Source organism: Arvicola amphibius, chromosome 5 (assembly GCF_903992535.2).
Source record: "Arvicola amphibius chromosome 5, mArvAmp1.2, whole genome shotgun sequence".
NCBI classification, from domain to species: domain Eukaryota; kingdom Metazoa; phylum Chordata; class Mammalia; order Rodentia; family Cricetidae; genus Arvicola; species Arvicola amphibius.
In genome coordinates this window covers 119,993,918-120,013,522 of record NC_052051.1, presented here as the reverse complement: position 1 = coordinate 120,013,522, position 19,605 = coordinate 119,993,918, and the positions used below count along the sequence as shown (strand labels likewise).

The following is a 19,605-nucleotide window of genomic DNA, read 5'->3' as shown; positions in this document are numbered from 1 at the left end:
TATAAATCTGAATACGAAATGTATACATGTTAAAATACCGCTAAATAGTAAAATATCTCTCCTTTTAAACATCTGATGTCGTTCTTTTGTGCTATTGGTTTGATTTTCTAGAAAACAGATTCTGAGGACAGTATTCAGGAAGTTGATCAGGGAGTGTTCCTGCAGTTACCCTCTGCTGAAGGGCAGGGGAAGGAAGGGAAGGCCTGTTGGGCAAAGAGACAATTGAGCTTCCACTGAGCAGACAGGCAGGCCTGAAACTGCAATGGAGTAGGGGAGCCGGCCCTGCTGTGCTCGCATTAGTCAGCCCTTGGAGCAGGTTGTCCTTGGTGGGCACTTCTTAAGCAACTTACAAGGTGGCCATTGAGGGTGGAGAGCTTTGAGGAGGACGAATTCAGTCAGTTGAGGGATCTGGAAGGATCTCCAGGGTCTGCTGTAGACAACAGAAAAGGCAGGAACTTTCCTACCTGAGCCATTCCTCCAGCTCTCTATACTTGCTTCTTTGTGCTAATTCTGAAAGAAACTATTCCAGTTTTTCGATGACTTTTCTCTTGAGAGTCTCATGGCCTCCCTTCCACAACTGGTCTTAGATCAGAATGATGCCATTATTGCCTTCTACCAACCATTCAAGACTCCCCTCCCTCTTGTCTGGATCAATTTGTTTGTCTGGTGTCGGGACTCCGAGAAGTCAAAGCCCCTGATCATCACGCCCTTCTGAGGTGCAAGTTCTCTGTACCTCACATGCTCCCCCAGTGTAGCATCAGGGTTGGGCAATTTGTTACCCTGCTGCCATAAGATAGCAGCAGACCCTATCTTCCTGATAAGGTCCTATTATTATTATTATTATTATTATTATTATTATTATTATTTTATTTGCACAAAGCACAGCTTGCAGTTCCAACTTGTAGTTCAGTAGTACCCTTGCCCTGCCCCCTGGTGGAAACATTGCTTCTTTGGTGAAAAGACAGGAATAAAAGAAATATAAAAATAGAAAAGTATGCATCTCCCAATGGGAGTGAAGGTAAATCTTCTTTCTGCTCTGGTTCTTATAACCCTTTTTGGACATCTCTGTGGATCTATTGCCACTAAAGGACGTTAATATAAAATGTACATTGCTTCCAGAAAGTTATTGCCCAATCTTTCCTATACATTCTCTCAGAATGATGTGGTCATGTGGTATTTGACATAACACATGGTACCTCAGACCTTGTGGCCTTTTTTGCAACTGGTTTGCTATTACCCAGACCCTTTGTTATGATTTGATATTACATGGGATTTCATGCCAGTTAATCACTCCGTCCTGAGGCCCTCATGTAGTGGTATCTTTGACACCCTAGGGACAGGAATGCCAAGTCCATATTAAAACGATTTATTTCCATAAAGATGAATCACTGCATCTTCAGATGTATTCAACTTGTAACCAAGTGGCTGTTTGTGCCTTTGCCAGATGGTACCATATTCGGGAACCAACCAGTATTGTTCTCTGTTGTTGTCAAGGTAAACATTGATTGCAACAGTAACCAAGTTAGTGTTGATGCGTGGGAGTTAGTTTCTTGTAGATCCTTTAGCCCTGTCACAGTGTCTACTCTACTGATGATCCCATTGTGGCACCGATGTGGCTGATGGCAACAGACAATCACTTTATCTACCTTACTGTTTAGTGCCTCTTTCTGAATGGATGCTCTCTAGAAGATTTTAATAGCCAATATATAATAAATAGATCTTCACTCCTGATACCCACCCAAATAGGCATACCCATATGCTTCTATCAAAGGCTTTTCTAGGTCCCACTCAACACTCTCTCTATAAAATAAACAAACCTGTGTGTTTTCTTCCTCCACATTCTGTACTAGAGTGTACAGACAGAAAGGCACTTAGCAACACGAGACAGGCTGACCAGCTTATCAGGCTGAATTGGGCCTTACAGCTCTCCTTCGGCCCTGTCTCAAGTCTTACCAATGGACCCACATCCATTGGTTATGAACGACTGATGGAGTCAAATTATTCTATGATGCTTTGGTCTAATAGAACCTAGTTCATGGTGGACTTGTCCCTGCTCAGGCTTCGATTTCTACCAGCGTTCCGTATTATTCAAGGATTTAACTTTTGATTATGGTAGATTTCTCTTGTACCAGAGTCAGAGAATCTAAGTTATCATTCTCCTACTATTATATAGCCTCCAAGAGGCATCTTTCTCCATCCTGGTACTATTGCAGTTATTGGGTCTTATTGCCAAGGCGTCAGGCCTTGTTCTCTAGGTCATGCTGTGGGACCCTTTCTTATTCTAGACACCATGCAGAAGAGACAGGGTTTTGTTTTGTTTCCATGAGTGGGTTTTAACACATTTGGAGGGTATGAAACATGCCATCTCTAAAACCTGAGGAGGTTTGTCCTGGCTTGTGTCGCTCTCTTTGTAAAGACTTACTCGGCGTAATGACCTGCCTTCTACTCTGGAGGGATTGGGTCCAGAAACATTGGAAACCATTTCCCTGCCTTTATAGTTCATGTGTCTTACCAACGCCACCAATGTACTTGTAATGTCTTACTGGTTTAATTGGGTTTGTATCATGCCATCAATGGATTGTACCACTTAGGTGTTCAAATTATATAGCAGCTTAGATCTTTATACTGTGTTGTGGTGGAGAGAAGCGTAATTAGTATAATCTGGGTTTAGGGCTGTTAGTACATCTGTTGTCTGCTCCAAGACTACATAAACTGTTCTTGATCCCTCTTTCTAACAGAAAGTCATCCATTTGCTAAATGGATGGCTCTACACAATGGACTTGAATGAACAACGATCTGCATAGAAAAACACATAGCCTCTTAGGTTTGGGCTATTGCTTAATTCAGTCTTTCTCTGGAAGTTGTCTGGCTTGTATGATTTCCAGATTCGTGAATTAAATGGAGATCTTTAAATGCGCATCTTCCATTTCCACGAAATTAAAAATAAAAATAAACTTTAGGTAAGAATGGGGGTTAGTTTCAGAATCCACTACTGGGTCTTCCCTGCCTGAGGCTAAGAAACCAATGTGGAAATCGTTTTGTCATTTTTGTTCTTTACAATAGTTTTGTGAGAATGACCACTCCGTGGATCTGTTCATCTAAGGGGCTAAGCATGAGTTATGGGTCCATTTATTACCTATTCTACATGGTTCCACCTTTGTTGGTCCTCATGGCTTTGGTTTTCACTTTCAGCTGAGCGCCTGTTGTCCATCAGGCACCAAGACGTCTATGTGTACCCTCTCAGGATAATGTCATCCAACAGGTGTCTGAATGTCAGAGGGTACCTCCTGCCTCTCTTGTGGCAGAAACGATTCCTGCTACCAGTCTTGACGTAAATGAGAATAAGAAGTATTTTCTAAGATTTTTTTATATGTAACTGAAGGAAATAAAACTATGTATTTATATTGAGTCCCAAGCACAAGCCCCACCACTCTTCGGGAAACATGTAATTCCACCTCCCAGGTTTTCTCACGTGGGGATTTCAGCTGAACGTTGTGGTACAGAGTGATTTTGGTAAAACAGGAAGACAGTGGAATGGGACAGTGAGGACACCGTACACACCATGGCCCTGTCAAAACAAAACAGCACCCTGGACCTCTATTCCCAGCCTCGAACCCATACATAGCTGGAGACACAGAATTTCTTTTCTTTTCTTTTCTTTCTTTCTTTCTTTCTTTCTTTCTTTCTTTCTTTCTTTCAGGAAAAATGATTCACAATAACATCCTTGCAATTCAAATAAATTGATCAGGCCAAGACAAAATATTTTCCTATTGGTGTGAATGTAACTTCACCTGTGTATCTAGCCTATGATGGAGCAGAGATAGAGCTCATCGTGTAGTAACCCAACCCTTCCCTCCCAACCTCATTTACCTGGTTCAGGCCTTTGAAATGAGCTACAGACAAAGCTTTTGGGCCAGGCAAGAAGCCTTCAGGATCACAGTCCACTGAGGAAAAGAGGGAAAACTCCACCCAGAGACACACTAAAGGCTGAGTACCTCTGCCCAACCTACTGTGAGTTTGATGTCGGAATTAGCCCACAATCATACTGCTTTTATGACTATATATTTTTAATTTCATGTATCAAAGACAAACTTATTTGCCAGATCATTTCTTGGCTTACTATGTAAATATCAAATAATATCAGGGAACGGTCTCTTTAATTTTTTTCTGTCACATTGGAATTACAGACAAAGATTTTTTTTGTTTGAAATACAGGCAACATTAACATGTCCAAATGACCTGATGAGATGTCCTATGAATGAATGTTTGTCTATGTAACTTGATAGCAGTTAAGCCATGTCACCAGGGCCTGGTACATAGATCCTGCTCCTTCAGTACTTGCCCAGATTTAGATTTATCTTTGAGCTCTTTTTCTTCCATCTTTCAAATAAAAGCCAAAGGGAAATGTTTTCTCATATTAATAGCACAAAATATAAATATTTTCAAAGCATAAATATTATTAGTATCCAAAACTGCAAGTGCTATAGCTAGTTCAGACATCTTTTGGAGATTAAAAAGTAGACAGAATTTTCCAGGCTTTTTCCTGTGTGTATTTAATTAACCCTTCTCTCCATTGGTTCTGCTCTGATCTAATCTCTATAAAGAAACTTCAGGTGATAGAGACAGATGAATTTAGTGAGCATCAAGACGTCAGAAGTGGGAATTGCTGTTGCTTAATTAACTTCGGTCTTCTCTTCTTTCTCAACCGCTTTAGACTCGTGCTTAACCTTCAGTTTCCTTGAATTTCTCTGGTATGTCTCAGCACTCTCCTGAAAGCATCATGGTCCAGTTCTCCACCATTCCTATTCCTACCTACAGGTGGAAAGATAATGCAGCTGGAGGAACGTCTGTCACCGTGCTGATACTCTCTTTCAAGGCATGGCCACTGATTGAAATTCCATTGAGCTGCCCAGTAACTGCCCCACACCCCCTCATCCCTTTCCAGCTCTCCTCTAACTTCCACTGCCATTGTCTCGGTGGATGGCAGAGAAAGCACATGTAAGGAGACAATTCCCGTATACTACCTCTTCCAGTATACATAGCCACCTGCCTGGAACTGTGCCCTCTAGGAACTGGGGAGGATGCATCTTCTTGCTAGCTCAGGACAAGCCTTCCACTTGAACACTAGGTGTCACCTGTGCTGTCTGTTTAAGAATTCCATGAAGAAATTGTCTCATTTCTCTAGTGCCTCCTTATTGATTCTACCATTTGCCGTACAAATACACTGTTAATGTTTTGCTGAATTATCATCTGCTTTATGTGCTAGCTACTACTCCTTTTCCCTCTCTCTGCTTACAACAAAATTCTTTGAAATAGTTGTCTGTGTTAGATGTCTGCAAATTCTACCCTGATTTTCTCCCAAAAAGATTCCATGGAGATTTTGCCCCCAAACAACAAGAAACCCATTCTGGAACATGCAAATGATTGCATTCTGTAAATATTACTTTCCTAACTTTTAAATAGAGGCTGGGAATTAATCCTAGAACTGTGCACAGGAGGGGCAGGTTCTTCACCACTAAACTAGCCCCAACAATCCTTCACTAACTTAATACATCACATAGCATACACATACACCCCTCATGTGTGCATGCACACACACATGCGTACTACCCCACATAGCACTATAAGATGGCTCGGGAAGTGCTCACTTTGGAGAAACTCTGGTCAAAGCCATGCAATCTTGATACTGTTTTCACCCAGTGAGGAGTTGATTCTCTGTTATCATCATCTCGGCTTTCCTTTAAAAGTGAAGACTCTACTTTCTGTGACACGCAAAACGTCACACCCTGATGGTGGTGTCACCCTGACACACTCACGTGTTGGTTCCTCTCATCTAGCACTGTTGGTACAAAACACTGCAGCTCCGAATCCCAGCTGGTCATCTGCTGTCCCTGCTCTTCACGTGATGTTCACAGACACCTCCCAGACTGTCCCGTCCTTTTTCATTATTTCCAAAGATTTCCTAGGACAGTTTCATCTGCTTGACTGGACAAGACATGAAGGAAATTTTCCCCTCTGCCCACTAAGGTTCCCAGGACTACACTGACAGGTTAATTGGAGAAAAGACATGCACATTTATGCTGTGCACATCATGACAGTGTAATGATGCACCAACTCTATGTGATTCGGAATCTTGTATATCCTGGTTCTGCAGGAGATAATACAGATTGTAGACAATTTCTAGGGCTATAGAAAATAATTTTAGTGGAACTAAATGGGTTTGGAGAGCACACAATGGTCAAGGACAAAGTCTGTATGACGCAGAGAGTGGATGGAACAGTTTTATTGAGACTGAAGTAGGCACATGGGTGACAAGAACATCCAGGTGTAGTGACAGACTTCAGTGTGCCTTCATATCATCTGAGCTTCATCTTTAGTTAATGAAGTTTCAGGCAGGAGACTGAAGCAATTTGCTTTCCATTGGTAGAGCTGTCCACGGAGACAGGGAACTTGGCAGCAAGTTTTCCAAGCTTCACCCACAGGAGAGAAGCAAATGGAGGTCAGAGGTACCTGTGTTTGTAGTTAGGGCCTGAAATATCTTGACCCATCAAAATACTCATCTTTGGGACCTAGTTTTCAGAACCCCAACAGCATCCTCACCTTCAATGAATTGCTCAAATGGAAATAAATAAATAACTAAATGTGGTCATTTCTCATAACCCAGCCACATCCATCAGTAGTATTGATTTTTTACTTCAAAGGACACCCAATATGAGACTGTTGTTTTGGTACAGGCTAGCATCATCTCAGCGGGCTTCTGGTAACTTCTGTGGGTAAACTCCTCTTCAAACTTACAATGAATTTAAGTGACTTCCTCTTCCTCTCCCTATCCTCACTCATCTCCAATGTATTGGCAAACACTTGAAATACATGTAAATGTTTAGACTCACCTCTTTTCTTAGAATGCCAGCTTCATGAGAGAAAGGATTTTTTGGGCTCTGGTTTGTTTACATATTTGTACTCCTCTTACCTTGGCATCATGGCAGAAATTCATGAAATTGTTAGTTGAATTATATGATAACTCATCACAAAGCCACTCCCCTGTGAGACAGGTAAACACAGTCTTCAATTTATGGAAAAGGAAACTGCCTTTGTGGTCTAAACTTTGAAGAGACACCATGACCAAGGCAGTCCTTATAAAAGAAAACACTCAATTGGAGACTTACAGTCTCAGAAGGCTAGCCATTATCATTATGGTTCTGAGCATGGGGACACACAGGCAGACATGGTGCTGGAGAAGTAACTGAGAGCCCTGTAATCCAATTCACAGGCAGCAGGCAAAGAGAGATATTGCATCTGGCAGGGGCTTTTGAAACCTCAGAGCCCATTCTCAGTGACACACCTACTCCAACAAGGCCACACCTCCTAATCCTTCCCAAACAGTTCCACTAACTAGGGACCAAGCATTCAAATACATGAGCTGATGGGGGTGAGGAGGGACATTCTCATTCAAACCAGCATGGAAAACCAAGTTTTAAACAGCAAATGTGAACTGGCGAAGATGATAGAATCAGGAAATCAGCACAATGGACTATGGGTCAATGTTCCTTTTCCTCCAAGTCTGGGTCCTTAAGCAACACACCAGTCTGGACCCCAGTCCATGTTTTCTTCCTTGAAAGCCAATATCAATGGTTTCTTAAGTCTCTAATTAAAAATGTTTGGTTTTCTATTGCTCTGATAAAATGTTATAGCAAAAGTAACTTTTATAGAAAAGGGAGTTTATTTGGACCCACCTGCAGTGACATACTTTCTTCAACAAGACCATTCCTTCCAAGCCTCCCCAGACATCAGCACCAACTGTTGACCAAGCATTTAAATGCAGGAGACTGTGCGGGGGGAGGGGGGGAATCTCATTCAATCCACACAACCAAGTCCTTGGTCTTCTCTATAAAGGAGCTCTGATGTAAGCTTCTTTAAAGCTATGGCCTCGCAATCAGTGTTTAGGGATAAGATGTATTCTACTCGGTCATTCCTTGGGCCTTGGAATTTTGGGTTTTACCCATGTTAGCAAAATGTGTCTCCAACCATCTTGAATTGAATTCAGAATTAGAAAACACCAAGCTATAGAGAACTAAGACTAATGTTTTAAAACTAGACTCCAATTATATGGAAGAGTTGCAGAAAAACTATTCCACCTGTATAGCCTTCCTTGAGAGACATTTATTTTAAAATTTTTTATGTTGACAATTCTTTAACAATTTAAATGATCAGGGACCTAGTTGAGCCATTCAGTGAATAACATTGACACATTTACTGCTGTCAAAAAGCCTACATTCTTTTGAGGTGCAGAAGTCTATTTTCTAGCAATAATACCAAGTGCTGCATTAATAAGTCACATGATAAAATGTGCTATGGGGATGGATAAGTAGAGATTGGGGCTACAAGTTACAAATTGCACTCTTCTGAAGGAAAGTGGGAAGCAAACTCCACAATTGGCAACATTACCATTCATGTTTCTAACTCCACCATCTAGAAAAATGACGGTCTTTAGTAAGTACAAAGCAAAGAGTATGTGTGTATTATGGGCTGTGTTAATAATGAGAGCTGCTGAAGTAAAGAACTCAGCCAAGAGTTACTCCTGTAAGCTTACAGAGCGAAGGATGGCTTGACAGAGAGAGGAGTTTCATAGTCTGGATGTATTTAAAGGCAGGAAGCGAATCTGCTGACAGAGTGATAGGAAGGGTTAGAGTATGACCCACGAAAGGACATTGAGGATGACGATAAGCCTGTAGCCTGAGCAACTAGAATAGAGTAGCCATTGGCCAAAGTTTTGGGGTGTGGCAGCTTTGGTGGCCAAAGTTAAGTTTCTTTGGGACCAACACCAAGTTTCTATTTCTATGTGTCCGAGTTGCTCCGTCTCACAGTTTCCTGTGATACTTTAAGCCAAGTCCTACTGTGTATCCAAGGAAAAAGCATTCTGAATCCTTCTGTGGAAAACATCACGCTGATTCCACTGCTCTCTTGGCCAGACACAGAGGCAGCCTGAATCGATGGTTGCCTTGTCTTTTATACTGCTGGAATTGCCAAAGAAGGCTTTTTTTTTTTCTTCAGTCATCCCAAAGACTTTTCTTTTCTTTTAAGAAAGAGGAAGATGGCTGAAGGGGACAGCTGAAGGGAAAAATTGTTTGTTGTATGGCTCTGATGATGGCAGCAGCTTGAACTAATTAGCTGGCTATAATGCTTTTCTGTGCAGGGACTTCTGCAACAGTCTGATCCCAGGAACACACCACAGTTCCTGCTGAGCATGGCCTCTTGCATTCAATCTCCGCTTCAACAGGTTGAGTCAACTCTGCACGATCTACATGATCATCCAGTAGTCAAAAACTGTAATGGGAATTTAATGAAGGATGTTCTGGATTTCAGTGACATCATCCAAGGAAATAAAGTCAAAAAAGCCATGAAGTGAACAGAAATAAGAGAATGAAGTAAGGGAGGAAAGAGAGAAGAAGAGCAAAAGGAAAATGAGAAGGAAGAGGAAGAAGAATAGGAAGAAAGAATAAGAATAGTAATAGTAATAGATTTGGTTAAGATTGTAAACATTCAGTATCTATCTCTGTTTTTCCTAAACAAACTTATAAAGATCTCTTCCAGTACAAGTTAAGTTTGGAACAATAAAATCCAGGAGAGACAGAGACAGAGAAAGAGAGAGACAGGGAAACAGACTGACACACACACACGCACACACACACACACACACACACAGAGAGAGAGAGAGAGAGAGAGAGAGAGAGAGAGAGAGAGAAGCACACACACATTGCTCTGCATAGTTTCATAGCCCATAGTTTATTCTCTTTGCTCTAAATATAACCCTACTCATTTGCATGTTAGTCCCAAAATTCTTTGTGATATCACAACTCCCTCCTGGTTAGTGGTTTTAGCATCTATGTAAGAACAAACCAAAATGTTTAGGGTATTTCTTTGACCCAGTCTTTTCTCTCTCTTTTTTCATTCTTTCTGTGTCTTGGAAAAGATTTCAAGGTGGTGACCTTCATTTGGCATTCTTCCTCTGGGCCAGAAATAAATTGAGAAATTCTTCAACTTTTCCTTTGAAAATTGCGTTCTGTCCAATTGCCCATGACTAACCGGAAGCCTCGGATTAACATACTAGAGAGGGAGTGTTTGAGGCAATTAGTGTGTCCTTTGATTATGTGATCAGGTTAGCTCATTTCCTGTTTGTAGGAAGCAGAGGCTAGGACATTCGGAACCCTATTTCTGTAGGTGCCTTACATAGCTCTTCTGTTCCAAGAAAATCTTCAGTTTAATTGTAAGTTGTCAAGAAGTGTGGCCAGAAGGCCTGCCTTATAGCAATGTCAATGTCAGATCCCTAACAGCATGACTCAAGCTGAATGACAGGCACGGAATTTCTGTTTAGTGGAACATTTGGGCTGACTGAGAATTGGAGAGCTGGGGAGGTGATAGGAGACTTAAGAAGATTTTCTAATTTTTGCAATTAGCAAAAAAAAAAAATAGCAAAAAAATTAGCAAGCCAATTTTTTGATGTTAATAAAATTGTATGTTTGGGATTATTTTTTAGAACTCCCCCCCGCCCCCCCACCACCATCGCTGTTCCGCGAGCATAGTGGCTTCTCCAGTCTCTCTTGGCCTTTTCAGCCAAAAGACATTAGGTACCAGCGCTTCAAAGGCCACCTTTTTCACTCTTGCAAATCGTGTCTTTCAACAATAAACCCGGGATTTTGCGCTGCATACCTGGCGGGTTGCTCAAAGACAACCACACTGGCAAAAGAGGTCCGCTCACAACCCCGTGGCTGAACCGGGAACGTGCAGGGCCTTTGCCTTCCCACTATAGGGGTTTTCTCTGCCTTGTACCCACAGAGCAGCACATGCTCTTTCTTGAGCTGTAAGAGTCAGGCAAAGAATATTTTTTAAATGCAGAGAACGAGCAAGAAGCCTTACGTTGCTCTTACACACATCCACGCCCCGAGTTAAGTTGCTTTGTATTTTTAAGTGCATATATTCCAGACACGGAGTCAAGTGGCATAAAGTCTGATCAGGTCTCTGCTCTCCAAGGGTCTGTGCCTGCTGTTTACAAATACCCTGCAAGCAGCAGAGGCGCCGCCCAGCCTTTGGTTCTAACAAAGGCGGCGGCGCCACATTCTGTCCGCAAGTGGTGGAGGACAGTCGACTCCCGGAGATGAGTCCGGTGCCATCTCCTTTTTAAAAGCATAGTAGAGAAGATGGGAGATCCGGGTAGGGAATAGTGGGAGGTGTGGGTGTTCCGAGGGGTTTGGCCCTGGAGGCGCATAGGCCACTAGCGTGGCTTCGCCTGGGGTTGTAGCATCCTTGCCCTGAAAAGTCCCTCGCGCCCCCTGGTGGCTGAAGAGCTGACTGGTTCCGCGGATCTAGCAAGTAAAGGCGGGGGAGCCTTGGCGGGGGGAGGAGTGGGGTGAGGCAGATGCAAAGAAGAAAATCAATAGGGATAAGAGAGAAGAGGGAGGAGTCTTAGATCAGCTATTCCTGCCTTACGGGGTCCCAGCTGGCACCACAAAAGAAAAAACAAAAAAGAAGCCCCAACCCGGGCGTGAACGCCAGCGGAGGAGGGTGCGAGTGGCCGGGGGCTGGTCGGGGCTAAGGGAAACCGGGGAGATTTACTATTGTCTCTGGCAGTCGCCGCGGGAGCCCGGGAGGGGGGCGGAGGCGAGAGGAGGCGGCAGCACCGGCCAGTGCACCATTCCCTCCACCTGATCTGGGGCGCTGTGCGCTGAGCCAGACGCACGAGCAGCAGCAGTAGCAGCAAGGCAGGCATCCCCTGCAGCCAGAGCAGCAACCATGTCCTACCAGGGCAAGAAGAACATCCCACGGATCACGGTGAGTCGGCCGGTTGACTCCTAGCGGGCCGCGGGCGGGGCGGCGCGGATGCCACTGGCGTCCCCGCTGGGTCCCTCGGGAAACAGGGACCCAGAGCGGTCCGGGTACTTGAATGCGGCGGTCGGACCAGACGGCACAGCCGGCGCCAAGCTGGTGCAGCGACCGTGGGGCTTGAGGAAATCAAAACAAAGAGGAAAACCTAAACACTGACTCGGAGAACTTCGGATTGTTTGTCCATCTCCACTGCCCAGAGCGCCTGCCTCACAGGGCTCAGCGGATCCTAGTCTCGCCTGGGAATGGGGCGTGGGGATCGGTGTGTGCTCCCGCAGCTTGAGGTGTGATTTTTGTTGATGGATCCTTTGGGTTTGGCAGGGTATGAGAGATGACACCTTTCTCCACCGGCACTTGCCAGCCGGACCGCGCCCCTCTCCTAGCTCTGGCAGTAAGGATTTGATACAGACGCCTTGGAGAGGGTTCTGTGGGTGCCTGAAATACCAGTCCTCGGGGGTACCCTCCTTTCTCACATTTAAACTGGTCTAGGTCTGGGTGTGTCAGATTCCAGACTCAACAACTAACGTGGCTGCAATGAAAATGAGCAACTTTATTTCACCGTAATCGTTTACCTTTTACATGCCATTCCTATTCCTCGTCCAAAAGAAAGCTGAGTTTTCAGAGAACATTTTAGTTTGCAGTTGCACAACGACACTGAGTGCATGCGGTGTCCAACTGCCATTGTGTGTTAGACTGAGCCACCGGCGACTGGCTGGTGCACCTAGGGCGGGTTAGAGAAGAGGACATGCTTTTATCTGCTATTGAACGGTTTTCCACCCAGGTGCTGTCCTGGACAAAATACCTCGCCCAGCCTGTGATTCCTCACTGATGAGTTAGTTGACTTGATGCCCTGAATAGTGAAGACGTTTGGCAGTCTGGGATAGCATTAAAACAAAAAGCAATAGCCCATGACATTTGGTGGCTTAGCAAGAAGCAGTATGGTTGTTGTATTGAGTGTGTGTGTGTGTGTGTGTGTGTGTGTGTGTGTGTTTGTGTGTGTATTAGAGGGATGGGTGGCTACTCCATCTTTGCAAGGGGAACAAAGGAAGTGATAGCTGGCCTCTGGGAGGCTCTGCAGCTGCCCCAGGGCCCACTTCTACCTGCCACCTGCTCAATTTGTAGCGATCTGCCAAGATTTTGCCACGAGCCTGAGTCTGTGTACACTTTTGCCTCTTGTGCTTCCTATGCCATTGAGTGAAGGACCTTCTTCATGCACCTCCCGCACCGCATTGTTAAGCGGCTTATTTGTATTGTAGCATCTCACCTTCAGTGTACACCTGAGCCTTCCTTCACTTTGGCGTTCGCACCCCACCCCTACCAGGTCGTCCACTTGATCCCACCAGGGAAGAAACACTCCCTAGGGAGAATAGCTGAGCTGGGTAGGGATCCTTTTGCCTGGCAGAGGCTTTGGGCTCAAAGGTATACTCCTGTATCACTACCTGACAGCATTAACTCTCCATTCTTGGGAAAACATTGTGTCGGTGTTTGCTTGGTGCCAGTTGCCTTTGCAGAGAAATATAGAAGGTATCACTCTTTGTATTCTCTTTGAATCTAGTTGGGATCTCAGCTTTGCCTTTATATTGGTTACTTTAATGAAGTGATGAGACCAAGTCTCTCATGCTACTGCAGCTGGAGGTCCGCTGCATTCCACTTATTTACATCTAGTCTGCACTTACCAAATATCCTTTTTGGGACAGACAGAGAATCATCCCCTGCCCCGTCCAATTTTCAAAGGTCTCATTCATTCTTCTTACAGACCCAGCCTGTGACATGGCATTCAGGACCACACCCATCCCTCTAGGTACCATTTCAGCCACCGTTAAGGAAAGATAAAGACATTTAGCCAGGATAGCTCGCCTTAGGAACCATGGTAACTGTGACTGTGCCCTGCCCTATTCTCAGGAGGGGGCTAGTAAGGGTTCCCTTTTGTCTCTATTTGGATGCTCTTCCCAGGGGTACTTCCTTCATTTTCAGTGCGTCTCCCATTCTTTCTCTGTGCATGGGTGTGGTACTACATACAGCGGGTACTGGAAGCTAGAGCTGCATCTCCAGCAGCTGGAACAGGAATGGACAGTGGGTGTGAATTTCTTCAAGCCAGGCTGCCTGGCAGTCATTGTTAAAACCAGGCGGATGGCAAGGAGGGCATGGCAGGGGGCGGGGTTGTCTTTGGGGATAAGGAATCCATTTCTAGATTTTTTTTCCCCTCATGCTTTGTGCTTGCATTTCTACAAACAAGGATTCTTCCTTGGAATAAAATATCATTGTATGTTTCTATGACTATAAGAGATTATCTTCCTATTACAAGTATTAAAATACCTCTCCTAGACATAGGTTAAAAATATAAAATATGGACACAGCTCTACAAAGATTGGAAAAGTAATTAAAACTCTAAATACAAAAATGTGTTCCCTGCTGTCAATATTGGTTCATTTTTAAGACAGCTAGCTAACCTTCTAAAATCCGAATTAACCGTCCTAGTCCCTGTCTTCTTTCCTGTTAAGGCAGCCCCACCCAGTAGCTCAAGTGTCACTATAGGCTGAAGACTGAAGGAGGCAGTCTTGGCGGAGGGAGCCTGACCCACTTGTCTCTCTAGACACCACCTTCAGCCATCATTTTTGGTAGAAGTGAGGGTTACTGTTGTTTTGTTTTAATTGCTTTCCTCCCTCAGCCTGCTTCCACTGGCCTCATCAGGTGAAAGCTTTTCTACTCTCAAGTGTGCATTGGTTTCTTGAGGGCAGGAGGTTTTGCTGTTGCTGGTGGAACGGGGATGGGGCTTTGCTTGTGAGTAGCTCAAGCTAGGATCTTATTTTGCCTTTTCAGGGCATCAAGGTGAAACATCTTTTCCACCTCAACACTGGTCCTCGACCCTCAGTGGCAGACACTAGTCATTCTGGGTTGCTCGATGGATTAGGCAAGAGACCTTCTAGGTCAACTATCTGATACCATGCTGGCCACCTAGTACCTAAGGAGTTATCAGTTCAATGACTGGATGATTAAATATATCTCCTAACCTGTTACTTTGTTCCAGTATTGTGTTGTGTGCATTGTATGTTTCTCCTATTCAAGCCTAAAATCAATACAGTCTGAGAGTATTCATATTCTAGGGGTTTAAGCAAACCTTAAAATCTTTTATCTATTATGTTTCATAAAAATATAGCATTTGGAATGATACCTCTACTATGTTAATTTGCAGGCTTTTTTTATGGTGACAGTCAGTCATTTTCTTTCTCTAATATAAGCTCCAACTTAAAGCTGACCACAGCAATGGGAAGACCCCTGATGTGTGGGTACCAGTACTTTCTGTGTATTTTCTTGTGAGAGCATCCACAAAAACCCACTTCAGAGTTTAGAGCCTGGAAACCTGGGTAGATCAAGTCAGTTACTCAGAGTCACACAGTGGGAGTTTGGGGGAAAAACTGGAAATCATATTCATGGCTTCTCCAAATTCAAAGTCGTTTTTATGCAGCTGTAGCCTCCCAAGGTCACATGAAGAGCCCCAGAATTCTCTCCTTTTCTCCCTCCCCACCTGCTCTGTGTCTTTCTGTGAGACAAACCACAGAGAGGTGGCTTTTTCTAAAACCTAATGGATTTTTGTAAGTAGTGCCTTGTATGTAGAAGGAACTACATTTCTGTTCTCTGGAGGCTGAGTTACCTGTGCGATCCTCAGACATTGCTGAGTGACATACCAGCTGGCAGTTTCAATCTAGAGCATAGAGCCTGAACTCAGATCTTGCTGGAAATGGGGCTATTGTCAGGCCATAGGTTCAAAGGCAAGAACTTTTTTTTAAGAAATAAAAGGGTCCAGTGAACTAGAGGAGTGCCTGTGGCCTTTGGAGTGGGGGCCTAGACTTAACTTTGAGGAAGGGGACAATACAATCTACGCCCCACATCTGTGAAGCACATCTTGTGCTTCAGAAGGTGTCACTTAATGGGAAGAAAATATCAGGAGGTAGAGAATTAGAATGTGGAGACCAAAAGAAGAAGCCAGCCTATCCAAGTAAGGAGTCTTGGAAGGGGAATTCCAGAGTGAAAAGCACATGAAAACCACTTAGGAATGGGAAGCATTTGAGCTAACTGATTGTGGAAATGTTGACTCAGGTCATGCCAGAAATATCTGTTCTGTTCCTCTATACTCTGAGCAGGTATGCCATGATTCCCAACCAGGCTATTCTTTCTGAAGTATAATCAACATGCCCCAGGTGTACTAAGAGCTTGGAGTGCCAGTTGCTGTGGCCAAACCAGCAAAAATATTTGGGGGAATTCCAGAGATTTCTTAAAAGAATTTGAAACTTACCTGGTTCACCCACCAGCTGGTAAATAAAAATTGTCTCTTTTCATCCCACTGGGCTGATAGGAGGTTCAATGAGCTGTGACCCCCGAACGTGGTCCGTGAACCCAGAGGTGTTCAAGATAGTAAACACCAGTTTGTTTATTTCAGAGTGTGAAAATTAATAAGGGAACATTTGACAAATGTCTGGTTTGTAAAGAGATTCCCTTAGGAAACTTTTAAAACATGTTTTCAAACAGAGAAGAATGAAAATGATGTCACATAAAACATTAATAATATTCTTGCCTTAGTTATATTTCAAGTCTGTAGAATTGTGCCTGTCATTCTTTTCTGACAGTCAGACAAGAGGCCACCAGACTGCCTTTGGACAGATCCAGAAATTCCCATATACGTTTGCACTGTGCTGTTTCCAGTCCTTCTCAGCTTCAATCTAGAGTGACATAGGGTGGCTCAGCCTTTCCAGCGGGCTGTTCACAACTCCACTTGTAGTGGCCTTTTCTCTACCACTTTCTTCCTAAATTAGAAAAACTAGATTAAATTTGAAAAAGAACAAAACCCCCTTTGTATTCTATATAGCTCTTTGTTCTTCAGCTCTTGGCATGTTTTATAAGACCATTTATATCTGCTTATTACGCATAAAAGCTGCAACGTGTTAACTACAGTGGGGATGTGTCCCTAGGGTACAAATGTGCCTGTTTGATCCAGCCCCTGCTTTTAATCAGAAGGGACTAAAAAGATGGGGACCATCCTCCCTCTGAGGTGATAACAATAGGTGAGCAGAAACCACCACCCCTACACCCAGTGAAGCTCCACCTATCCTCCACCTTCTCTCAGGCCACTGAGAAACAATTGTAAAAGACCTTGGAGAACAGGGTCTTCTATAAGCCCCTTTTCCATCAAATCAATTTCAACACATGTCTGTGTCAACATACAATATAGAGTTCCCTCCAAAATAAGAGCTCATCTGGTAAAATAAGATCAGTCCTTCCACCTGGCTCTTATTTTGAACTTAGTCCCTTTGTGGAGTAGAAATATGCCTTCTCCTGAGGAGGGCATCCTCTGAACTAGAGTGCTGGTTAGCAAGATGAAGCTCAAGCACAATGGAGCTATTATAGATCATCAAGTGACTGAGCCCAAACCAATGGAATTACCCCTTGTACCCCACCACAGGCTGAGTGGATTAATTAATTTAGTTCACTGCAACTTGGACATACAGTTACATGTCACTACTGTGCCCTCTAGAGAAAGGATCAGAGAGATTTCCTAATTTGACTAAAGTCACGTGGGTTAAAAGAAAGATCCTGGGTTTGTTCCATCCAGAGAAAAGACTGTTACCTAAGCAAGAAAGCAGGAGTTCCTTGGAGACAAGTGACTCCCCCCCACCTCTAATTCTCTACACCTGGTAGCTCAGGCAGCCAATATTTGCCAGAAGGGGTGGGGTGAGGAGGTGCTGGCCAAGTGTGTAGCATCACCATTGGAGGAAGAGCAGAGCGTCTACCCGTCTAAGGCAGTTCTTTCAGGCCTCTGAGTTTCCTTCTGGCTTTTGCCCAGGAGCACGTAGCAGTTCAGGATGGAAAGCAGATGCTGGTTTTTGTTGTTGTTTATTTGTTTGTTAGTTTTTTGTTTTGTCTTTGTTTTTGGGTTTTCCTGCCTTGCTTAACTGCAGATCTGGGCCTGCAACCCCTTCTCATTCTCTGGCCCTGTCCTTTTCCCAGACAGAAGGAGCTAGGCTCCTTATTCCCATTCAGAGACCCACCCAGCACTCTAAGCCCCATGGAAGCTCCATAATAGAATGGCCCAGGAACCTTTTGGGGACATCTGGAACTCAAAGACAAATTTCTCATGGCTTACTTTTTTTTTCTGCCATAGAATTACTAAACAATAAGACATGGAGGATAAGAGAGAATTCTTTCCCCTGATGATAATATCCAGGATCTTGTACATCTTATACACTCAGTTTAACTCTATGCTGAACTACTATAGCCACAGCCCAGATTTTATCTGAAGAGAGGCATCCCTTAGGGAAGCAAGCAAGCTCTTTTCTGACCACAGAGCAACAGAACCCTGAAGGGAGTGTCCTCAGCCCTGCCCTGGCCTCTCATTTACCTAAGACTCCAGGCAGCCTCAGAATCTGCACTGATAAACAGATCTTTGCACTCTCTGATCCCCAAGGTCACTGCTAATGCAAATGTTGCAGGAGCGGGGCAGCCCTTCCTCCTCTGTTCCACATTCGCTTAGACATAACTAACTGCTCCTGTGAGGGAAGCTCGAGCAGGGAAATGCATGAGAGTTGTTGGCTTCGGCTCAGCAGGACCAGCCAACATCTGTGTTGGATAGAAGGGACTCTAGTTGCTTTTTACCCTGAAGGTCTCAGGTTTTCTTATTTAGGGAGTGGACTTAGAGAATAGACTACACCAAACAACAGCGGGGGTGTGGGTAGTAATGAGTGAATTGCCCTTTCTATAGCAGATATTTGGGTTAATGAAAACTAACATTATTAGAGTGATGCCATGATTCATTTGCTGTCACTGTGCCTCCTTCAGTGAAGGCTGCCATTGATAAAGGCACAAAGGCGACAATTGCCACAAATCCAGACTAGTCAAACAAACAAGCAAACAGAAAACAGCTCTGAGCCTGTGCTCGCCCAAGCCTTTTTGGCTGCCCGTGCTGATATTTTAAATATGATGGCTGCTGTCCAATGGAAACAGCCGCCTCTCAAAAGCCCAGTAATGCCCTGGGCTCTCTGTGAGGCTACCAGTGAACACCCTGCACTCAAATCTATGACCGGCACATATTGGGTCCCCTGTTTAAGGAAAAGAAACCTCACAAACAATGTTGAATGAATAGATACATTTGACATTGACTTGCAGAATTACTTTAAATAGAAAAGATGACCCGAAAGAATGTGCCTTTTGCTCCTGAACACCAGTCTCTTTCTCACTGACAACTTTCAAGAATATTCATTCTTAAGACTTAAAGATAAGGTCTGAATGTAAGAAACTGGCTCACTGAGCCAAGAGAAACACATCACTGTAATCGAACAAGTGAGTGACTGTGGTCCAGGGCCTGCCATAGGCAAATGTACCTGGAAGCCCTCCATCATTTACACTTTCTTCTTCCCTGGCTGTGCCCACTCCCAAAATCCATGCACCCCTTCCAAGCATGTTTCAGTTGTGAACGGACAAATCATTTCTCTTACTATTAACAACTGAAAGAATTCATTCAGACCATTAACTCTTCTTTCAAATAAAGGAAATTGTCACCATGACTCTTTGAACCTGAATGCAAACATAAATCTTAATGGATGCCTCTGTCTGCTTTTGTGCATAGACCACATAGCCCTTAGAATTATTAGCAGATATTAGTCTCATTAGCACATGCACCATGGTATTTTAGAAATACTGTCTAGGGAGTAGCTTATTGCTCTTGTTTCTTCTTCT

The 19,605-nt window shown here is 43.9% G+C and overlaps 1 protein-coding gene across 2 annotated transcripts in view; it reads left to right on the top strand.

The window, feature by feature from the left end:
- Dpysl3 (dihydropyrimidinase like 3) overlaps positions 1-19,605 on the top strand; it is a 111,521-nt gene that overhangs the window by 33,499 nt on the left and 58,417 nt on the right. The window contains exon 1 of one of the 2 annotated variants that reach the window (XM_038329895.2): positions 11,638-11,826. The exons of the other annotated variant lie outside the window; for it this stretch is intronic. Within the exon in view, the coding sequence (XP_038185823.1) occupies positions 11,788-11,826 (39 nt within the window). The 5' untranslated portion in view covers positions 11,638-11,787. Of the gene's footprint in view, positions 1-11,637; positions 11,827-19,605 lie in introns of those variants that run through there. 2 annotated transcript variants of the gene reach the window in all.